Raw genomic sequence first — 23507 nt, 5'->3', positions numbered from 1 at the left:
TCTTAATCTATGTCAATATCGCTATTTTACCTGTAAACGATGACACATTTTTGCAGACTAAATAACAATTTATAACTCGATCAACACATCCTGACACTTGGCTACTCGATAGTGTCGCAGACAATGACATCATTTTTGAATAATTGTGCTGCTTCAAACAGAGATTAGGCTGTGAAAGACTGTTCCAAGCTTGCTGTCTTGGAGGGAACAGCTACGAAGGCGATAGGGAGAAAAGGCCACCACCATCTCCAGGCTAGCCAACATCCATATGTCCTCCTACCCTCCGGCAGAAGGGATAGGGCTCCCAATGTCGGCTACATCTGTGCTTATTTGACAACAATAATAACTGAGGTTGAGCCATAACAGGGTCTGTTCAATACAGCTGCTTTATAAATGTGGTATGCTGCCAAATGGTTGTGTACATTATAGGCAGCATAGTAGGTGTGCCATAGGCCGAGAGATTTATGTTATTTATTGTATTCATTGAATCATAGGAGTTGCGCATTTCCTTGTTTCTGTATTTGGTCAGATCACCCTTGCAAAATAGATCTCTAATCTCAAACTGGATGAATTCATGAATTGATTTGTGGGGTTGTCATACAAATGCACTTTAGCAAAAGTTGTTAGGAAATGGAATGAAATACATTATAATCTACTCTTATATTTTGCTATATATATTTCAATTTAGACTATTTATTACTATGACCAAGCCTAATGTTTGGCTTGTTAAAGGCCCCCACCCCAATGAGGGCAGCATCAGGGGGTCTGTTTTCTTTGTCCACCAAGCACATCATGTTAAAGAATCAAGTGAGACAACCAAAGGAACAAAACAAATGCATGGTGTAGCAGGAGCTACCACAACCTGGGCTTCAACCTATGATTACAACTAATGCTGATGCTATAAATGACATGATAAATGTTAAAAATTTAATCACAGAGATTTGTTGTGTTGTTTGTCTCTGTTACAGTACACTTCAGCGCTGACATATGACGCTGTCCAGGTGATGACTGAGGCGTTCCGGTTTCTCCACAAACAAAGAATAGATATGAGTCGCCGTGGAAACACAGGGGACTGTTTGGCCAATCCGGCCGTCCCGTGGGCCCAGGGGGTGGAGATCGAGCGTGCTCTGAAACAGGTTACGATCTAAACAAAGCATTCTGTGACTCATTCATATTACATAACAAACAGAAAAGTCCATGTTGTGATTAGCTCTTTTGGTATGTTTGATGTTCCATTTGCACCAACATTGCTTGGTATTAGATATTGTTAGATAAAGGTGTATATTTACGGAGAATTATGTATACAGTATATCTTGGATAAAGATAGAACCTTATCTTCAACAATCAATGAAGTGATGAATGTGCCAGCAGGTATTCCCTGATCTCCCTGAAGTCTGTTGGCTTAAACTCTGTTTAAAGCGCTATGAAGCCTTCTCGGATTCTCATAGTAATTACTTTGGATGTTTAGATGAATGGACATAGCATAAGCATCAGTCTTAACTCCTGGTGGAGGGTCGATCCATCTGTATGTTTTCACCGGCGCAGTTCTTATTAGAAAATTCTGTATATGCACGTCGTAATAAGGCAGCAAAGTATGTTCATTTTATTTTGTACAATACAACATATTAGTTACAACAAAATGGGTTACGTTATGTTTTCTATGTGTTTTTGAACACGCACATTTCAATACACATGTACCTGTATTACGGATGGCTGTTTGACCATCTTATAGGCCGGTTGCCCGACCAAAGACAATGGCTCGCCAAATCCCTGGTCTGATAGCAGACAATCTTTAATCTGGGGTAATGGGGCGTTTCACTTTCTTCTCTTCATATATGTTTCGACCAATCATGTGGCCCGATCTGGGGATCTGTAAGTGCCTAATTGGCTACTAGTGAACACAAACTCGGCCAGCAATAGTAATGCTGTAATCTATTTGGATGGTACGCCGGTACGAACGACCAGCTTTAGCGAGAACATGACGTATTTCCCTTGCTCCAGCCTTCCAGTTTGTCATTTGTGTTTCTGTCGAGCCACGAGGGGGAGTAGTAGCAGGCTAGTCATCATTAGCAACATAGCCTCTTTAGCAAACCTTGAAAATACAACTTTACATTGAATTGTACACAAAGCAAGACCGTGGAATGCATAAATTGGTGACCGGATTAAAGCAGCAATGAAATCAAGTGTGTAAGAGGATTTAAAAACGACATTAAAACCACCAACTTGGTACAAATACAAAGAACATACATCTCAACCCCCGTTAACTATGGGCGCAGACATCTTCTTTGTGAGTTCTACAGTTCTGGTCGCTCTACTTTGAAAGCGACGAGATACTACGACCAAAAGGGGGCGTGCCTCAGTGAAATGCCGCAAGAAAGCTGGGAGATTTGCAATTTACCACTTGCACGTACCGTCCAAATGGATAGCAGCATAACATTTCCCGGTGGGAAGACATGTAAAAACATCCGGTCCGGACACCAAAATTCTTAAGTGTATGCAAAGGTTTAAATCAGGCACAGTGTAGACTGGCCCCTGTAGAAATACACTTTTAAATGAAATCCCCTTCTGATCAGAATACCTCCATAATGAAACAGGAAACCAGGTATAACTTTGCACCTCTCAGTTTTTCTCAGTTTTCAGGCCCAGGCTCTGTGCCGTCTCCGCCAAGAAGTTTAGCTACGACATAGAAGGACTCTGGATCTGAGATTACATCACTAATTACAAAGCTCATACTAAACAACGTGAACTAGCATAAAAATAGTATTGCAAAGTTTGCGTGGGCCTTAACCATGGGGATTGTCATCCAAAAACAAATGTGAATTGTTTTAAGTTTCACAGCTTTTAAATTCAAACTGAAGCAGGGGGCTCACTTACAATTGAATTGTTTCATACCACATAATGATGCTATATAAATAGTTAAAAGTATATCAAATCAAATATAAACCTAATAGGGCTTGCACATCAGAATGTATCATTGGATTTTTTGGGGATACTTCCCCAGTACACTCCTACTACCAGTAACACTAGCCGTGTTTACATGGACACTTCTGGGCACTTCTGGACACACGAAAGTGGTACGCGTAGGTTCGTCTTTCTCTCGCGCACAACCGTTATGTTGGTCTGGATGATATATGTAAGGGATAATGTTGTACAGAACGCCGGTCATTATCGGGGAAATAAGCCCAGACAGGGCGAACCGGACCCTAACGCGAAGCGGAGGTGTCTTGCTTCGCCCTGAAGGGTATTATTTTCGATAATGACCGCCGACGTTCTATAAATTATCCCGCTTATTACACGCCTTCTTGCCAACACAAAACAATATCTTCACACGGTGTGTCTTTTTTACAATTACCATTCGTAGTGTTGATCAGCAGAGAAATAGTCCGCCAAAGACGTTGATGTCGCTTAGCAACTGGACACGCTGGTTGATAAGTTACCAGACTACTTGCGGAGTGTTAAGAAAGCCATGAATCAGGCAAAAAAAAATCCACTTTCCTTGACAATGTTCAAGTTCGGTGTGCATAGAAGTACCGACGGAACAATTGCGAACTAGCCTACTCCAGCGGCTGATGCCATCTCTCTAAGTTAAAATGAGCTGCACCCACCCCAAACCAATCGGAATAAGTGTATACATGTCGATTATAGCGGACTACTCCACCTCTTCTATTCCGCATGGAATTCTATTCCGATCAGAGTATTGTATTCCGATTGGTGAGTATATATGATATTTTTTTATTCCGATTGAGCTGCTCTTCCACTTCTAATCGGATCAGAAGTGTCCATGTGAACGCGGCTACTGCTCCTTTGATTCTGAAATAGAGGCGGTCATTGCGATTTGTGGCGTCAGAATCTACAAGCACTAAAACCCCTTTTCCAAGAGGCAGCAGGTGTTGCTTATAACATGAATTATGGGTCTGCTACTTTTATGTACCATGGCACAATTAGGGGAGACAACTAGTGAAGAAAACTTATTATTTTACCCTTGCCCTGGTACAATAAACGAGCAGACCAATATTTGTGTTACGAGCGACAACTGTGTGTGTGTGCAACAAATGCGCGCTTAAGCTTGATTTGCTTAAGTGCATTTGTATACACACAAACAAAGTCTGCGATGGGCGATGGCCACATCACTCCAATAGATGTTCTGTTGAAGTGATTTCTTTACTGTCTGTGATTTTGTTGCGTTTTATGTTTCTAGGTGCGTGTAGATGGTTTAACAGGGAATATTCAGTTCGACCAATATGGAAAAAGAGTCAACTACTCAGTCACCGTCATGGAGCTGAAAAACAATGGGCCCGTCAAGGTTAGTTATGTATTGTTTGTGAGGGTCCAATTAATGAAACGCAAGCTGTTCATTCACTTTAGCAATTAACCATCAGTCGAGAACAATATTTTATTTATTTATTTGTCCACTGTATGATTATATGAGGATATAAAGAATACAAATATACAGAATGAAGTGGATCTGTGGATTTTAAATGTGAACTGTGTATTTATTTGTGTTTTAGATTGGCTACTGGAATGAGATGGATAAGATGGTGGTGACCAAGTCCGACCTTTACCCTAATGACACAAGTGGCATGGAAAACAAGACCGTTATTGTCACTACTATACTGGTAATGAAGAACACTTTCTGATATTTATCAAGGCCTACAAATCATATTTGTACAAATGTATTTTTCTATTTAATATTAAATGTTGTCAATATTTTTTTCAATTCAATATTTGAACCTCACAATAATTGTGATGTTTTATTTCCTAATGTGTATATTTAAATACTTAAAAAATATCCATTATCCAATCAATCTCGTAATTCCAGTTAACAGGAGGAACTTGAAGAGGTCTAGCTCAGTATTTCTACCTCTCTTTTCAAGAGATCTAAAATGTTGGTCTAAATCATACTGTATTGCTATGTTTAAGGTCCCATGGCATGCTCATTTATGGATGCTATTATATAGATATTAGTAGGCCCCAAACACAGTATTTGAAGACGTTCCCGAAATTCAGCCGTTGTGCAGAATTACAGCCACTACGAGCCAGTCACACATTGAGCTTTCCCCAAATGCGCCGTTTCGGTGTCTGTAGCTTTAATGCAAATGAGGAGGAGAGAGGCTGGTCAAGGAGGAAGGTGGGGGTGTGGCCCTGAGCAGTTTGCAGCCACGGTACCATGTGCTCTGTTTATAGTGGGTGTATTGCAATGGCGAGGCACACACAGCCTGTAGCCGTGTTCTGTTAATATTCTAGAACACATGGGAGTCCTTGAGCCCTTTATCTAAATAATATCATATTATACATGGATATCTATATCATATAATTGATATTATCACGGCCAAAAGCTGTGTGAGCCTCCAGACGATATTATGAATCTCAAACGACCGCGTCGGGTTCTCCGACGTCTCTGGTTCTTCCACATCCACATCAATCTGAAGTAGACTGAACAACGACATGGAGGAGAAAGAGATTGTTGCCCGCGATTGTCTCCCATCGGAGCCTTGCTGCCGAGGGACCACCACCTCGGCAGCGGTCAGCGCTTAGGCACAACCGCCTCCTGCAGCACCGAGGCGGTGGTCCCTTGGCAGCGAGGCTCCAGCGGGGCTCAAGCGGGAGACACTCGCGGCCAACAATCCCTTTCTCCTCCATGTCGTGGTTCATGTACTTCAGGGAGTCAAAACCAAAGTTCCCTTCCCCCAATTCATTCTCAACCAAGGCTGAGATAACCCCCACTATGAGTCTCGTTGTGGAAATACCAGAGACAAGAGTCTGACGTGTTATGTGTCATAACACCAACAGCAGAACGGTTATCCAAATAGCAAGGAAGTGTACAACACTTGCGTTACAGTCCTGGAGCTCTATTTCTAAATAATATCATACAGTGACGGTGGGTCAATAGAGGGCGCTAAATTTCCCCTCCGTGAAATTTTTGAACTTGAATATATTTGCCAACTATTGATCAACTATTATCAATACGAAATAAATCAACAAAAATACATAGCGTGTATCCTCGTTTAATTGTGTGATATACTTGTCACTGCCAGCAACCATTTAAATGCATCTGAACACCAATGATTTGGGCTAGGCTAGTTTTTGGTCATTCAAAATAAAGCCCTCCTCCAAGTCAGGGGCGCCGACCACGTTGGAGTCAATGTCAGCTCGCTTACTTTTTGCTGTCTATCAAGCAGCTTTTCATTGGCGCAAGAAAATTCGCCCTCGGGTCGCACCAGTGTGCGCCCAAGGCCAATGGTATCGCCTTTCTTTTTTGTTATCACCACATGATTGCCCAATTCAGCGAAAAAAATCAAATAGGCTACCTCCCTCAGCAGCATTCGCGCAACACAGCTACATGTAGAGAAGAGATCGCTAACTAGCAGAGAGTTGTAAGCACTTTCCACCCATTTTAGTACCGGAATTGGACTCAGCAATGTTATACTTAAAAGGAGCAAGTAAGTTACATATTAATTTAGTCTTTCGGCCTGTAGCATATAAACAAAATTAAGCAACTGTCCCTTATTTCTAGCTGCATTTGAAGTAGACATTGAGACTCACAATGTTTTGTCTCAATATCAGAATAACAACAATGGGTCAAATAGCAATGGCTGGTGGAATGGCCATAAAGTAGGTCTGTATATGCAGTGTAAGCTTGTCCAGGCCCTGCAAGTCAGGATGTAGGCTATGAATCTGAATGAATAGTAGGTAATAGGTAATAGGTAGTGGCCATCCCCAAAATGCACCAGAATACAGGAAATCAAATCTATTAAATTCAATTTTTTTTATGGGGGGGGGGGAGCCCCAGACCGCCTGTCTATTACTGTGCCCCACCAACATTTTTGATCACCAGCCGCCACTGATATCATATAATACATAGATATCTATATCATGTAATACATATTATCACGGCCAAAAGCTGTGTGCGCCTCCAGAAGATATTATGAATCACAAAAGACTTTGTTGGGTTCTCCGACATCTCTGGTTCTTCCACTTCCACATCAATCTGAAGTAGACTGAACCGCGCGCTGCCTGCTGCCGGCTGCCCGCTGCTGGGCGGTGGTGCTTCGCGGCGGTGATGCCTCGCGGCAACCGGCGGCAGGCAGCATGTCGCAGTTCATTCTTCAGGTAGTCAAAGCCAAAGTTCCTTTCCCCCAATTCCTTCTCAACCATGGCTGAGATAACCCCAACTACAGTCTCGTTGTGGAAATACAAGAGACGTCAAAGAACCGACGTGTTATATGCCATAACACCAACTGCAAACACTTGCGCTACAGTGTGTGTAATCACACACACACATGTGGCGCTCGCACGGTCGTGTCTCATTGGCGGGCCAAATTCTCTAGGTGGGCAAGGCAGAGAAAGGGGAGGAGCTTAGATCCTTTATGACGACATATGGGACCACATTCCAAATCAGCACGCTTGAGCCTCCGTTTTTTCAAAGGCGAGCAGAACACCTAGTGCTCGTTTTACACCGAACGCAAGTTTTAGCCACTGGGGGCTCATAGGCAGGCTAGGGGAACTCATATCTATGTTAGAAAACCTCATGAAGTGAGATTTTCATGGGACCTTTAACATTTTCCATTATGCGACAAAGAGCTACAGAAAAAAATTTGTCCAAAACCTATTCAACCCTATTATTGGTGGATGCTTCAATAATATAATAGCCGGTTAACACGGTTAATTCCAATAATAACAAAGGACCCCTTATGTTTACAAAGATCTTTAGTACGTGAATTTGGAAAATGAAACATTATAAAAAAGCGTTTTGAACTACATGTATTATTTAGAAGTAAAAACAAAGTAAATACAATGCTTTTGTCATAACAGCTATGGAATATTATTTTATATTATATTTAATAACTCTTTTATCATATCATGCCTGTAGGAAGCCCCTTATGTGATGTTGAAGAAGAATTCAGAGCTTTTTCAGGACAATGACCGCTATGAAGGTTTGTGTGTTTGTTTGTGTCCATATGTGTGTACGTGTCTTTAGTATGTATCTATAAAGATATAGAGTATATCTCTATAGATATATCTCAATATATCTATAGGAAGAGTCAGAGATATGTATATCAGATTGGTTATCTCTGATTGGTTTAGAGATGCGGATCAGTTAACCCTTTGTCACCCCTTTCCCAACCACACTAATGCATGCTTTTCAACCATACTTATTAATACAATATGTGGAAATAAACTTTGGCCCTCTTTTTCATGTTTTTACTCATTCAGTATTAATGTAGTTATTGTTTTCCTATTTTATTACAAAGCATTCAATTGAAATTGAAAATAAAAAGCAATACATTTCTGAGTTGATGCCTATGGCTATCAATGCCAACATAAGAGAGACTGAAGCTAAACTATTGCTCTGTAATGTGACATGTATGTAATGTGAAAGAACTCCCATTACAGTGACCTTGATGTAACTGACAATGACTTTTGATGTTATCCTAAGGCTACTGCGTTGACCTGGCTGCTGAAATAGCAAAACACTGTGGAATACGATACCAGCTGAGAATTGTGGGAGATGGAAAGTATGGCGCAAGAGATGCAGAGACTAAAATCTGGAATGGAATGGTTGGAGAGCTGGTATATGGGGTAGGATTAACATACATCCCAAAATACACGCACACACATGCAAACAGACACACACACACACAGACACAACCACACACACACACATATACAAATACACACACAGACACACACACATATACACACATACACAACCACTCACACACACACACACACACAAACATATACACACACATACACAACCACACACACACACAGACACAACCACGCACACAAACACACAAATATACAAACACACACAGACACACACACATATACACACATACACAACCACACACACACACACAAACATATACACATACATACACAACCACACACACAGACACAACCACGCACACAAACACACAAATATACAAACACACACAGACACACACACATATACACACATACACAACCACACACACACACACAAACATATACACATACATACACAACCACACACACACACACACACACACACACACACACACACACACACACACACACACACACACACACTTTAGAAAACGTGTGTTCCAAGGCAATAAAATAAGTTTAACAGTACCACTCTCATCCATGCAGATGATTCGTCATTTGCCCTCCCATTCTCCGCCTCTGATTGTCGTCTCTTCTTCTTTCATAGAAAGCAGATATAGCAGTTGCTCCGTTGACCATCACTCTGGTTCGGGAAGAAGTGATTGATTTTTCCAAGCCCTTCATGTCTTTGGGGATCTCCATCATGATCAAAAAACCTCAGAAGTCCAAACCGGGGGTCTTCTCCTTCTTAGACCCCCTGGCGTATGAGATCTGGATGTGCATTGTGTTTGCCTACATCGGAGTCAGTGTTGTACTCTTTTTGGTAAGTAGGTGTGGTGTGTGAATGTGTGAACGTGGGTGTGTGTGTGGGCTTCTCGTTATATCAAAAGCTTCGTCCAAACGTATATGTGCATTAACGTAGTATGTCACTGTTTGTTTGTTCTTTGCGTAACTCATTCCACTTCCAACGCAAAGTTTATTTGAGTTGAAGGGAGGATAAACCCTACAGTAACAATAGAAAACGATGAGAAGCGATGTGAATAGAAGGAATGGTGGGTATGGCACACTCATGGTCCAAGTCAATGTGGCTTTAGCGTGTAAGCGGCTGGAACCTGACCGGAACATGACGGTCCCAAATAGTTCTCTGATTAGATTGCGATTGATCAATCAAGCCAAGTTGGTTGATTAGGATGTATGGAACTACATCCTCGAGTTCCATACATTCCTGTCAATTAATTGCAGACAAAAAAAGACTCTTGTGAGTAAGTCCACATACACAGCTTCTTCAGATCTTTGTACAATAATGGTACAAGAGGAGTGGTAAAGGTTCAACCCGTGGTTTATTCAGAGATACAAGGTAAATAGACATGCACTCTGGAGGCGTTTCAGGAAGACTCCAATCCAAAATCTGTCCATATAGGGTCTGACTTATCTCAGAACCATACAACTTTATAGGGTGTTGCCTTGACTACTATATGGGTAGAAGCAGAAACCAGTCAGTACTGGCGTAAGCACTACTAATGTGTGGAGGACCAATGAGATTATAATTTTAGCTTTAATATTGTATGGTCTAATGAGGTAATAGAAGAAATTAATGCGACACTCGAATTTCAAGTTTTCCTGAGGCATTAACTCACTGGTGATAATAAGTTTCACTTTCTCATGCTTTATATTGAAATGGAATTACTGTCATTTAAGCTTCTTTTTCATATTTTCTGTGGTTATAATTCAGACAAAAAAAATATGCGATTGTCTGACTGAAACAATTAAGCTCTCTGAAAGACACTTTCGTCTTTAAGTTTTAACGTTAGACTTTTAGTGACAAATTAGCTTTTAGGGTACAGCTTTAACAACTTAATACGGGTTTTGTGAACAATCTTGGTCTGCAAAATCAACTCTGTTTCTTTTAAAAATGTACGGAAAGTTTGACCATGGAAGTCATTTGTCTGGAATTTGCCAACAATGTTGCAGACCCCAATTACAGTCCCAACAGGCGTATGAAGCAATATTCTCAGTGTGTGACGGTTTCCTTTTTAAAAGTTAATATGTTTAATATGAATATTATATGAATAATTGTATTTTATTATAGGTGTCTCGATTCAGTCCATACGAATGGCAGCTTGAAGAGCCAGAGGATGGGGCGTTGCCATTGACAACGGAATCCACCAACGAGTTTGGAATCTTCAATTCTCTGTGGTTCTCCTTGGGTGCATTCATGCGTCAAGGCTGTGACATCTCACCAAGGTTTGCGTTGTAATACATACTCTAATAACGGGATACCTTCACTTTGCTGTCGGCCTTTAGATCTATTCATCTTCTTGCTCCCTTGCTAGGTCTCTGTCAGGCCGTATCGTGGGAGGTGTTTGGTGGTTTTTCACACTGATAATCATCTCATCCTACACTGCCAACCTCGCTGCCTTCCTCACTGTGGAGCGGATGGTTTCCCCTATAGAAAGTGCCGAAGACCTGGCTAAACAAACTGAGATAGCATATGGGACCTTAGACTCTGGGTCCACCAAGGAGTTCTTTAGGGTAAGACGTGTGGGAAGTAAGAAGTGTTTTTTGGGGGATTTGTGATTGATATGGAAAGTGTTCAATCAACCTAGATCAGGGGTCTGCAACCTTTTTTCGTGTTCCTTCGCCACTTTACAATCAGAAGATATATGTCACAGACCCCCGTGCAAGTTAGAATATGCATTTGTTTATTTATTACATGCTGCTGCTCTTCTGACCCGTCTAGGTTGCCAATGCCAAAATATCTAATGATGAAGGAATCCCCTCTGCTTCTCTACCATCGGGGGGGGGGGGGTTCAGCCATATCAGTAGAATGTGTCTTTCTACAGATCTCGCAGAAATGTCTTTAATCTTGGAGAAGATTGTGTCTGTTTGGTAATCCTTCATATATAACCTCCAGACTGCTGACGAAAAACTCAAATTTACACACATATACATTCTCCATCCGAGAACGGCTTCCCGTGTTCAGCAATGCAATGCGCGACTAGCTGCCTTCTGTAGCTTGATTTTTGACGCCACATGGGGTTTTACAATTCTCGTGCTGATTATCCAAGTTTGTAGTTTGTCAATTGCATTAAAAGTGGCCATTTTAAATGGCCTGGCGTGGACGCGGGCCGTAGGTTGCCGACCCCTGATCTAGATACTAGAACGACAACGTTACTTTTACCACTAATAACAAAAACAGAGGGAAGCTCTGGGTATCATTTGATGTTCTATTTAACCATTTGGTCGCATGATTTTATGCAGTTTATGATTGGCAATCTGAGATTTGGTCATATAGTATACGACGAGTCCTGATTATTGCATCCCTATCTTCACGATCTAGTCTGCGAGGTCCCAAATCTTTTCAAACATGTTTGATTTTTTCGTCATAGTTCTCAAAGCAATTTTTAACACTGGCCAATGACAAGACAGCATCAGTAGTCATCAAGGTGTTTAGAAAGAATACCCTCTTCTGCCTGGGATGTTATGATTTATAACGTGTTTCCATAGCATAACTATGTAATTCTGCTAATGAATATTTAGCATATTGTAATGTGAATTACATTTTAATTAACACATTTTCACTAACAAATCTATTTCTGTCTCCTATCCAATGTCCAAACCGATCCAGCGCTCTAAGATTGCCCTCTTTGACAAGATGTGGCAGTATATGAAATCAGCAGAACCCTCCGTTTTTGTTAAGAAAACTCCAGAGGGGGTTTTGCGTGTCCGCAAGTCCAAAGGGAAGTATGCCTACCTGCTGGAATCGACCATGAATGAATACATTGAACAGAGGAAGCCATGTGATACCATGAAAGTGGGGGGAAACCTTGATTCCAAAGGCTATGGCATCGCCACCCCCAAAGGATCACCATTAAGGTGGGTGGATCAATATAACAATGCTGCCCAACCTAAAAGGCTGTGTCCCATTCAATTGACTAGCATACTGCCGAGCATACTGCCACACTCTGTTTGGCTATAGCAGCTTTAAACCGTTTCAAAGTCAAGTAATTTGACAAAAAAAATAAAAATACTGGATTTCAATCCACAGTGTCAAATCCCTGTTTGTATGCTTACATGAATTATAAGATATTAGCTATACTCAACCATAGCCACTTCCCAATTTTTGTTTGCAATATCAGCATGTATTGAATTTAGGAATAATTTGGAATAATTCAGGAAGAAAGTACTTACCTCAATAGCATGTGAGCTATGGGTAAGTCCAAAAACGCCAAAAACACAAACAAAGTAGTGTTTTGAAATCCTGCTCGATTGCATAGAAATATTGCAAGCGACCTGGAATACATTGCAAATCAGTATGGGAGTGGGCAGAGAGATCCCAATTGTGACCAAATTGTCACAATTAAAATGTGGATTGTGTAGTATGGTAGTGTGGCGAATGGGTCATGGCAGTCAACTCGTTGTTATAATAATCCACCTACCCTGATGACATCGTCACAGTGGTTTGTATTAACCCATGGGTACCACCTCTGGTCAGTGGCTAGTGGTGGTTGCCATGACTAAATAGAGGTTATTTGTGAGTGTGTTTGTGTGTGTGTGTGTGTGTGTGTGTGTGTGTGTGTGTGTGTGTGTGTGTGTGTTTGTGTTTGTGTGTACGTGCGTGGGTATGTGTGCACATGTGTGTGCGGTGGTGATAGTGGATATGGTAAGTGTTATGTTAACAGTTTTGGATAGCAGGATTTAAAGACACAATTTGGCCCCATGCTTCTATTATCTCAATTATTCTGGTGCCTATATATTTTTTCATAATTCATTATTTTCACCTTCCTTTTATTTATCTATTTGAAACAAAACACACATTCAATTAATATCTTGTAATCCTATATCTTCATGTGTATTGTCTTAATATACAGTAAATGGTGGATGGGGGGTATAAGAGGGATGAACCCTTCTAACGGATAATGATACAGAATACTTTAAAGGTCCCAGAGGAAAATATTTGTTAAAGGAGCTTTGGCCTCTTTAACTTATGCTATCTGGAAATGGTTGATATTCAGTAAGTTAAGTTCAAACATTGACTGTTTTAACATTCAATGTTTTAATTTGATGAATGTGCCTCTTTCTGTGTGCATTTGTGTTGGAATATGCATGTGTGTGCATTGTTTGAAATGGGCAGGTTATATCTGGAATCAATTGGGTAGTCCTATTTGAAATGATTAGAATTGTACACTCTAGTTACTTTGATACCTTATTTGACTTATAAGTAATACATCATAAGCAAAGTTTAGGCAACCATTTTTGGGAAACAATGCATCTTTTCAATTACAGCCCATTTGCACATTATGCCCTAAACAGTTCACAACGCCTATGTGTTATGTGTAATGTTTGATCAAATCTCATAGTATACATCAATAATAATGGCCTACCCACCTTTTTTGCTTCCTATTCTAGAATAAAGAAAGACTATTCAAAAGTTCTAACAACACGAATGACAGAAGTATCCATCACTCTGTAACCACATTCCCCACCAGTCAAAAGTCATGGCTACCTTTACTGGAATACAATACCGGGGTTGACTACGTTAACATCTATAGAAACTGACATTAGCTAGCGAGAACATAATGGGGGTAGTGGCTAGGGACTCCTAGGAAAGAAGTACTGGATTCAAATAATATGCACCCCTAAACAACACAAGCAATCATTAACTTAAATGAAAGACTCTGGCCATGAAAATAATGTTCTGCGACTACTTAGTTCCAACCCACTGTCTGTTTGAGTATTGTTAGAGAGGCTAACCTTCAAGCTTGGCCCCACCATGGGTTCTCTATTAGAGCAATGGGACAGTTCACCCTTAAGCTGCATGGATGAATGAACATGTCAGTGCTTAAATACTCATGTATCTAACAAGTGGAGATAACGTTAAAGGGAATTAGTACAACATCCCTAGGATATTACAATCGGCAAAGATTTGTTTCAACTTGTCGTCATGCATCTAGGGAATCAGAGTTTACATAAGAGGGGGATTGTTTACACGTGGTTTGTCTCATTGTTTTAATTGTCTTAATCCTTCATGCTCTGTCTCTTTTACATATGAAAGTGGATAGTTTAAAAGCAAATGATGTATTTTGATCACAGCTAAATCAGCATTCTTGACAAATGATTTGGGTTATTTACACAACATGCTAGAAACAGAGATTCTAAATAAGTAATTAAGTAATAACAAATGCCAAATTCAAAATTAAAATGAATCAAGCATTTCATTTTCATTCTAAAAACATTAACAGAATATTATTTGTAATGTTGCTGAATGGGAATTGAACCTCCACAATATTGGCCAAGTCTCTGCTCCTAGCATTATGTTGACCTGTGTATTCAGACCTTATGTTAATTGATATTGTGAATGTTACAATTGTATGAGCTGAATTGATTATGTGGAATGGGTTCAGTTTAGCAATTGGTTTTCATTAATCCTCAAATTTGCCAATGGCTATCTATAACTTTGTTACCCATTCAAAATAATTGAACTAAGTCAAATAAATGAGTGATTAAGTTGCTCAAACAAACTGAACTGAGCCCAGGCCAATCCTCTGATCTGATATGGAGGAATACCAATAATTCATTATACACAACATTTTTCATGACACACATCTCATAATAATGATTTCATCTATTTAAATATATGAAGTGAAGACAATTATCAAATAGGAATTGCACTAATTGGGGCCCATGTCAATTTATAATAGTTGTAATTATATTTATAAAGTAATTGTAAAACATTTATTTTTCAATTAAAACCATCTCCCCTTGAAGGTAAAATCAAACCTTCTACCTTGATATTAACTCAGAGTCAAGGCAAGTTTCCCAGTAGATTGTAAAACGTGTAATCCCTTGATTCACTTGAAGTTCTTATACATGTAATTTCAATGACCTGACAGACATGTCATCCATTGATGGCTTTATACAAATAACCTTATGTGACAAGTTCAGAAAAGGTTCCGATAGGATTCCACTGTGAACATGGTGCTTTATCGGCCATGTTTACCTTCTAAAATGGATAATCACATAAAAAACACATTACTAAATAATCCAGTCACTAAAAAGGATTTAGGATAATGTCAAAAATGTAAATAATACAAAATAAAGTGTCAGATAATAACAGAATAACTACCATTGTATTCGTGAGGAAAGTGGCTGTAAGAGAGAGCCAGGCTCTGAAACAAGAAGAACAGTAAAAGCGGTGCAGTGGGAGGAGAGTTGTACTTGTAGCCCAACCTCCTCTATACCATAACCTCTTACCTTGGCTAACCATTACAACATGTGTGGAGGCGTAGGAACCTACAGTACCCTGCCCTATAGCCTCAACCACATCTCCAGCTTGCATCAAGGTTTTTTTTTTACTCAAACTGATATTTTGCCTGCAAGGGGAAATGGTTAGATTATGCACTTAAGTATGTTGTGGCCACTATGTTTACATATACATAGTTTAATGAAAAACTGGAAATCTCAGCCAAGACGGTCTTGCAGGCAGGTTTTTGCTGTGTTTACTAGTGTTCCAAGCATGTGGTTTGGTATGATGCTAGCTGCTGTAAACCATCGTCTAGACCCTGAGCTAACTGCTAACAGCCACTGTGTTCATGTAGAAACGCGGTGAACCTGGCGGTGTTAAAGTTGAACGAACAGGGCCTTCTGGACAAACTGAAAAACAAGTGGTGGTATGACAAGGGAGAGTGCGGCAGCGGAGGAGGGGAGAGCAAGGTTAATGCACACATGCACACACAAACACACACACACTCATACTACCCACCGAGGTGATGTAGAACACTTGGTAAGACTTTAGGAGTTTAATCCATCGAAGCCAACACAGACAGCACTTCATATTTGCACACACGTGAAGAGTGCAAACGTGAAAGATGCTTTGGTCTGTGGTGGAAGCTCTGAGGTCTGTGCTACCTGCCCCCCCCCCCCCCCCCCCCCCCCCCAAGCGATGCATTGCAGCCCATCTGGTTGAGGTCAGGGTTCAGGCAGCATCACAAACCAAGGTTAGGTTCATGGGACCTCAGACCACATGGCAGCCGCAGTGCTTATCGCCCTTTTACAGCCTGTGAAGGATCCATGGATTAAAAGAGTTTGATAGAGTCGACAAACTCTTTGTATCCATGTCTTCTGTCTGAAGTATCTCCGCTGCACAGTGAGCAGAGAAAGGCTTTTCATCTGCAGCATCTCTTAATCTCTTGTTCAGGGGCCGGCAGTAGCAGCAACACTGCCCTACAACCAAATTTTAATCATTTTCATCAATTAAAAATGATAAATCATAGATGATATAATGTATTCTTTACATTACATATTTGATTATTTTTTACCTAAAAGGTGGATGTTATTAAGACGCTTCATGTTAATTAAACAGAATCTAGTCCAGTCATTGGTCCCCCAAACAAGAGTTTCAGAACTGCTGCCTCGCTAATAACATAAGATAACATTGATAATGATGTTATTTATGTTATTCTCATTGAAGAGTGCCAGTAAACCTTGCGGTTTTGAAACTGAATGAGCAAGGAACCCTAGACAAGATGAAAAACAAGTGGTGGTACGATAAAGGAGAATGTGGCTTCAAGGACTCCACAAGTAAGGTTAGTTCTGTGTGCCCAGAGTTCAAACCTATTAAAGCACAAAGTTAATCTCTCCTTGCATGAATATCCTGCAAGGTTGTTTGGCCCAGAGTGTTGGTATTTGTACACACATCAATCAGACTTAAAGGGCAGTGTCCTTTGCGTGCACTAAAGGATTTAATGGCATCTAGCGTCGAGGCATTGCAACCAGCAGAATACCTGCCCACCCCTCCCTTTCTAATGACGTATAGAAGCTACGCTGGCCTGTAAGGTGCCAGTAGCTACCTAAAATTCCTTGATTGATTTATAAATTGTATTTTGTTATTTAGTCTGTAAAACAAATAGCTTACAGGTAAGACAGTGATTATGTATACAAATAAAAAACACATCTTCTCTAGAACCGTCTGTCCGTTCGGGACTACTGTGAAAACATGGCGGTGCAATTCGGCGTGTTCCATGGATCAGGACCCTGTGTAGATTAAAAGGGCTAATTCTGAGGTCATGAAAACACAACCATTCCTATTTCATGGGATTTTCTCTAGTCATTATCTTATACTTATGTAATATTAATTAATATTCAATTTCTGTCCTTAGATGCCACTTAATTCTGCACACACTGCACCATTCCATTAAAGTGGCAATCCTCAGATCGTTTTTTTTATTTTGCTAACTTTCAGTGACATTGGGCTACTAAGAGTTTGCATAACAAGAAAATATGATTTTGTCTCTTTTTCAGTAGATGGGTGAACTGAAACGTAAATAGGGCAAACCTTTGTTTCCATGGACAAGAAAGAAATGGCCATGAATGCCTTGGTTCATTCAAAAAAAGAAATTGTTTTTTATTTGTGGCGTAGGCAAGCAAGAAAATGCTTATTGCCTTTGGGCAAAATCTGAATACATGTTTTTATATATATAGCGGCCTCCTCCATGTGCTTTTCCCATGTTGTGGTTATCTCAGGCATGATGATAGCTCTTCTATTATTTTACCAGGAGGGCTTGGCACACTTCTTCTTTCTTACCTTGTTGTAAGCTCTGCTAACACTGATGGTTACCATGTTTCAAGAAGAAAATAGTTCCTGACCAATCATTGATCAATGAGAGGATTGTGACCTGCTTTACACTTTCGCACACTCCATCTGAGTGTACACCCATTCCCGTACTTCTCTTGCTTGTCCTTCCCGTGGTTCTAAGGATCCGTAGCAGCATCTCATGTTGGGTTTCTGCCCAGTCCTTGGATTCGTGCTTCTGCACATCCTGAATATCTCTTTGGTGTCGTGGCCTTGGGTCACGTGATCACTGCTTCACACACACTTCTTAGCTTGTTCTTGGTCTCTTTGGTGTCCCTAATCGTGCTTGCCTTCTCTATAAAGCTATGCTAAGCGATGGCCTTTCTGTTTCTAATACAGCAGCTGTCATGTCATCCCAAATGGGTTTGTGAACCAGCCTTTTGATCATACTAACTGTTTTCCCTGGATTGATTGATGACAGTAACAAGATTGTTATCATGTATTCTCCTCAAGCCCATTAAAGGGTCTGTAGGTACGTTTTAAGAGCCATTATTTGAGTGTTATTCATGAGAAATTAAAGAACCACCATCAGCTAGTGAGTTAAATGTGCAGTGGAATATCTGTAGGGAGTTGACTGTGCCTGCTTCTTGTATTATCCAATTTAGATTATTTCTGATTTCAGATTATTTAATCTCTTCCCTGATTGGTTCGTAGAATCTTGCCTGTCAATCTTGCCTGTCAATCATAGGTGCTTGAATCAATTATTTACACAAATGAAAGGAAGAAGGAGGAGGTCCAATACCAGTAGTATTGGAGTATAAAGAGCGACTTATTCCTACATTTAAGCACTCCTGGTCCGAGGAAACTATTGAATTACTAGGTTTAATCTGAAGGGTTGCCACTTTAATGAAATTACAAACAAAAATCTGTGTTGTCAAATGCAATGTCTGCCAGATGCCACATGAAAACCAACAAAGCTAGGAACAGTCTGTAGTATATTATTCTGTATTGTCTATATAAGGCTGTGGCCCATGTGATGGCAATTATTACATTATTGAAGTTTCCATAATAATCATTTCGAGCTCAGCAAACAGTCTGTGGATTTGTAGATTTATTCTGTCAAATCACTCTTTGTATTCCAGTCTATACCAGTGCTTGTACATTATACTTTGTTTCCAGACATACAATATGATTGTTTATATTTTGTTAAAAAAAATTCTCAATTAAATATATTCATGGCATCTTTCTAGAAAGCAGCTAGATGTAAATGTATGCATAGACAATAATGATGTCACAATCTGTTTTGTAAGGATCTATCAGACTTAAGTGTATATGAAAGATCTACTTTATGTTATAACAGTTAAAAATAAATCTAGGTGTCACATTTGTATTATTAATTTCCTCAACTCCCTTCCAACAATGCAACAATTTGACTGGATTTATTTGTGTGTGTGTGTGCATCTGTGCATGTGTTTGTGTGTGTGTCTGAGTGTGTGTGTGTGTATGTGTGTGTGTGTGTGTGTGTGTGTGTGTGTGTGTGTGTGCGTGTGCGCTTGTGTTTTCACCCAGGAAAAGACGAGTGCTCTGTCCCTCAGTAATGTTGCTGGAGTGTTCTACATCCTCGTGGGTGGCCTGGGTCTGGCCATGATGGTGGCCCTAGTGGAGTTCTGCTATAAGAGTCGCACGGAGGCCAAGAAGATGAAGGTATGAATTAACAAGTGGGAATATTCAATGTACTGACTGGAAAAAGGAACACAAAAACAGTATTAGTGAGTTGCCAGACATTGCAAGCAGAAGATAAAAATACAATTATGGATCATCATATGAAATTCTAACAACAAACAGGCCATTTTTGGGACACACACTGCGCAACTTGCGAATCACAGGATATTTTCGTTTGAGGAAAACAATGACTAATAATGTTTTGGTTCAAGGTTTGCATGAAGCTGCAAATGGCCTCATAAGATATATTTAAAGGGGACATAAACACTCTTCTTAACCCTTTTATACTTTACATTTTTTTCAAAGGTGGCAGCAACCACATTGTCCTCCCCTCAGCACACACAAAACTACACGCATACCCTTTCCTCCCCTCAACATCCCCCTAACTACAACCTGCAGTCTCCTGGTCACCAGCCAAACTACGCCACCTATAAGGAAGGCTACAACGTCTATGGCATCGAGAGCGTCAAGATCTAAGACGGGTAGGAGAGAGATGACTCCCGGCTAAAGTCTACTTCACCTTGCAGCCATTGATAGCTGGTCACACTAGGTTTTGCCTCCTAATTTGTAATATTTAACTGTTACACATCTATTTTTCAGTACTTATCTATAGCACTTATAAATAAAAGGAAATGGCCTTTCCTCAACACACATGGAAAGCCTTTTCTTGGCATTGCAAGAATTTGACATTTGTGGTTATTATTAACGTCACTATTTAGTTCCAGAGGCATCAGTGTGTTGGTCACAGACCACACTGGACAAAAGCTATCTTTGGCTGTGAATTTACCTGCTCAACCTTTTTTACTTTTCACCCCTTCAGTTCTGTTTGACTTGTTTGTCCGTATTATCCTGATTGTCTTCTTACCTCACTGAGCTTTCCCACCTCTGGTTTTTCCTTGCACCTCCTTCCTGTCTTGTTACTTTAGTTATGACCTAAATATAAACCTAATAGCAGAGCAACACTGAGTGTGTCAGATAGGACTCCATACTTATTCCATCTGTGTCAATGCACGGCATCTCCTACAGGCTAGCACAGTTGGGTTCTCATATTCAAATTGTTAAGAGGACAGCTTTGCTAATGTTAAAAAAAATGAATTATATACATATAAAGTGCAATGCAGTTATATCCATCATCATTAATTATGTATATTAATTTTGACCTTTCATTTGACCTCTGCATCGGCCTAATAGCTACCAGCCCCAGGGACATTATAAAGCCCAGAGCCATTGCTACCATACATGTGTACTGTTTTCTGTAGCTGCAGAAACTGTAACCAATTAAACAATAACGTATGTGATATAGAGTACAGGTCAGGATGACCTTAACTATTTAACTGTAAATAGCTGTTAATAATGGTATAGGTGTGGCCGTATAAGCAGTATATATAGTATATAATTGTTTCACTTGCAGTATTGACTTAAATTTGCTCATAAATATTATATCTATTGATAATATCAGATTATTCATCTAAAAGTTAAAAACTTTAGCATACATTCTCGGTTGTTTATAATGCGTTAATATAACGATTTAGTTTTAGCACTAGCTCTGAACAGACAAATGCAGATGATTGACAGAGATGGGTACTATTTGAACATATAACAAAAGCAAATAATATACAAATGAAGAGACTATTAATGTAACCAATCGCACTGGTGCATTGATTGTGTTGTTTTAATGAGATGCAACAGAGATGGAATGAAGCCTTAAAACCTGTAACCTGTAACCCTGTTATTCTCGCCCACCCTCTTTTCCTGTTCTGTTTTTATTTCTCCACCTCTCTCTTTAGCCGATCATCCTCTCATTAGACTAGCATTAGAAAGTAATTTCTCAGCTTTATATTGATTGAAAGTTCAGTTATAAGAGAAGTATCCATGCCATCTTGAAACATTGTGTAGGAAATCCTTTGGTACTTTACGATCACCTATATACACACCAGTCACACACACCTGTAAACTGCACATGCTGTTTGTTGAAATCTTAAAATTCTATACAAAGTGTGAGTTCATGAAGTGTGTCTGAATTCAATATAAGTCCATTTTTTATTAAAGCGTTTGCCAAATTACTAAATAATAATGAAATTGAATGTGCATGTATCTTTGGTTTTAATATGAAATTTACGTGAATAAGTCTGCAGTAACGTTATTGGGGTTTAAATGCCCATCTAAATCATTGGGAGAGCACTACATACATAGGGAGAAGCAGAGCCATGCAGAGTAAGAGTTATTTAGTTATTTAGTTAGATTAGAAAAAAGTGAGAAAAACGTTTGGATTGAAACAATATTCATAGCATTACCAGTTGAAATATAATGAACAATAATTCAATGTTTATTGGCATACAACACTTTAAACCATATCAATACATAGCTAGCCATTTTATAATTTAGTATAAATATTATAGATATATACAATATATATAGCAAATATCATAAAGCATATACAACACTATTGTTAATAAATACATATATATATACAGATCAATATACTAAGGGAATTAGATAAACAACTAATAATGTTTGATGACAAATAGTATGTTCCAAAGATAACATACAAAGAAAACATTGCCATTGAACATGTCATCGCTTGATCATTCTACCGTCTAAACTAGCGAAACAAAACAACTAACACGCTTGACTTGTAGAAGCTCAGCAATCTTTCATGTTAACTAACTTTTTCTGAGGTTGATGTTGAAGATGTACGATAATCTTCTCCCATATTTTTGCCATTAAGTGATGAGAGGGGGCTAGGGGTTTCTCCTATTGAATGTTTTATTTACATACATTATAAGGATTGTAATACGTTTCCTATTTTTCTATTTTCTTAAAGGTAACGTTGACATGTAACAGTAGTGACTATATGTAATTAATGTGGGCAATATGGTCAGTTACAGGAGATAAATGTTTGTGTTTTTGATTGTGTGCTTTGTATTTTTCTTTATATAGATGACATTTACAGAAGCGATGCGCTCAAAAGCTCGTCTGTCAATCACAGGAACGACCAGTGAGAACGGTTGTGTGCCATCGGCCTACCTCCACCCAGGATTACCCATGAGTCTTAGCATGACCGACCCGTCCTGACCACGTCCTGACCCAGTGCCTTACCGCCAAGCAACAAACTCTTTTTTTCATCAGACCCCTATTGAAGAACTGAAACGTGTATTATTTTCTCCATTAACTTATAATTAATTCCAGTGTTTGATAGTCTTACTCTTTACTCTTTTATCACCACCAAAAAGTCACACTTTCACTCAACTAATCCTCTTTTCCAAGGACTCATGTCTTCAACAGATTTGAGAGGTTGAAACGTAAGACATCTTTTCCCTTTCTTGAAGCGTGTGGCAGGCTGCCTCCTAGGACTGCCCAAGATACACATTTAACAGAACAGCTGGCCTGGCCAAGGCCTCGTTTATTTCCACCGTGGAGACAATAACGATAAAGCACAGCTGAAGGATTTTAAGCCAAACAAGCTCGACTGATTCCAGGATGTTTTGAATAAGCAGTGTGTTGGAAGACATGAGGAACTATGTGTTGACTTTTTCTGTACATATAACAAAAACGACTGTGGTGTCTAGTCATTTATGCTTTTATGCAAAGGCATAACAAACACAAAAATAACACAAATTTG

At 39.6% G+C, this 23507-nt stretch overlaps 1 protein-coding gene across 3 annotated transcripts in view; it reads left to right on the top strand.

Moving 5' to 3' along the window:
• Window positions 1-22960, top strand: part of LOC307071912 (glutamate receptor 2-like) — a gene marked incomplete at both ends in the record, with an annotated part of 44593 nt that extends 21633 nt beyond the window's left edge. The window contains 12 exons of one of the 3 annotated variants that reach the window (XM_079731038.1): window positions 969-1136; window positions 4199-4303; window positions 4509-4616; window positions 7871-7934; window positions 8438-8580; window positions 9200-9415; window positions 10682-10836; window positions 10926-11124; window positions 12221-12468; window positions 16191-16305; window positions 19733-19867; window positions 22826-22960. In XM_079731038.1, the coding sequence (XP_079587164.1) occupies window positions 969-1136; window positions 4199-4303; window positions 4509-4616; window positions 7871-7934; window positions 8438-8580; window positions 9200-9415; window positions 10682-10836; window positions 10926-11124; window positions 12221-12468; window positions 16191-16305; window positions 19733-19867; window positions 22826-22960 (1791 nt within the window). Of the gene's footprint in view, window positions 1-968; window positions 1137-4198; window positions 4304-4508; window positions 4617-7870; window positions 7935-8437; window positions 8581-9199; window positions 9416-10681; window positions 10837-10925; window positions 11125-12220; window positions 12469-16190; window positions 16306-17062; window positions 17178-19732; window positions 19868-20191; window positions 20363-22825 lie in introns of those variants that run through there. The other 2 variants (XM_079731039.1, XM_079731037.1) reach the window with 2 other exon arrangements.
• Between the last annotated feature and the right edge of the window lie 547 nt (window positions 22961-23507).

This window comes from Pollachius pollachius, assembly GCF_949987615.1.
Source record: "Pollachius pollachius genome assembly, chromosome: 2".
Classification (NCBI taxonomy): domain Eukaryota; kingdom Metazoa; phylum Chordata; class Actinopteri; order Gadiformes; family Gadidae; genus Pollachius; species Pollachius pollachius.
This window is presented reverse-complemented; position numbering and strand designations above follow the sequence as displayed.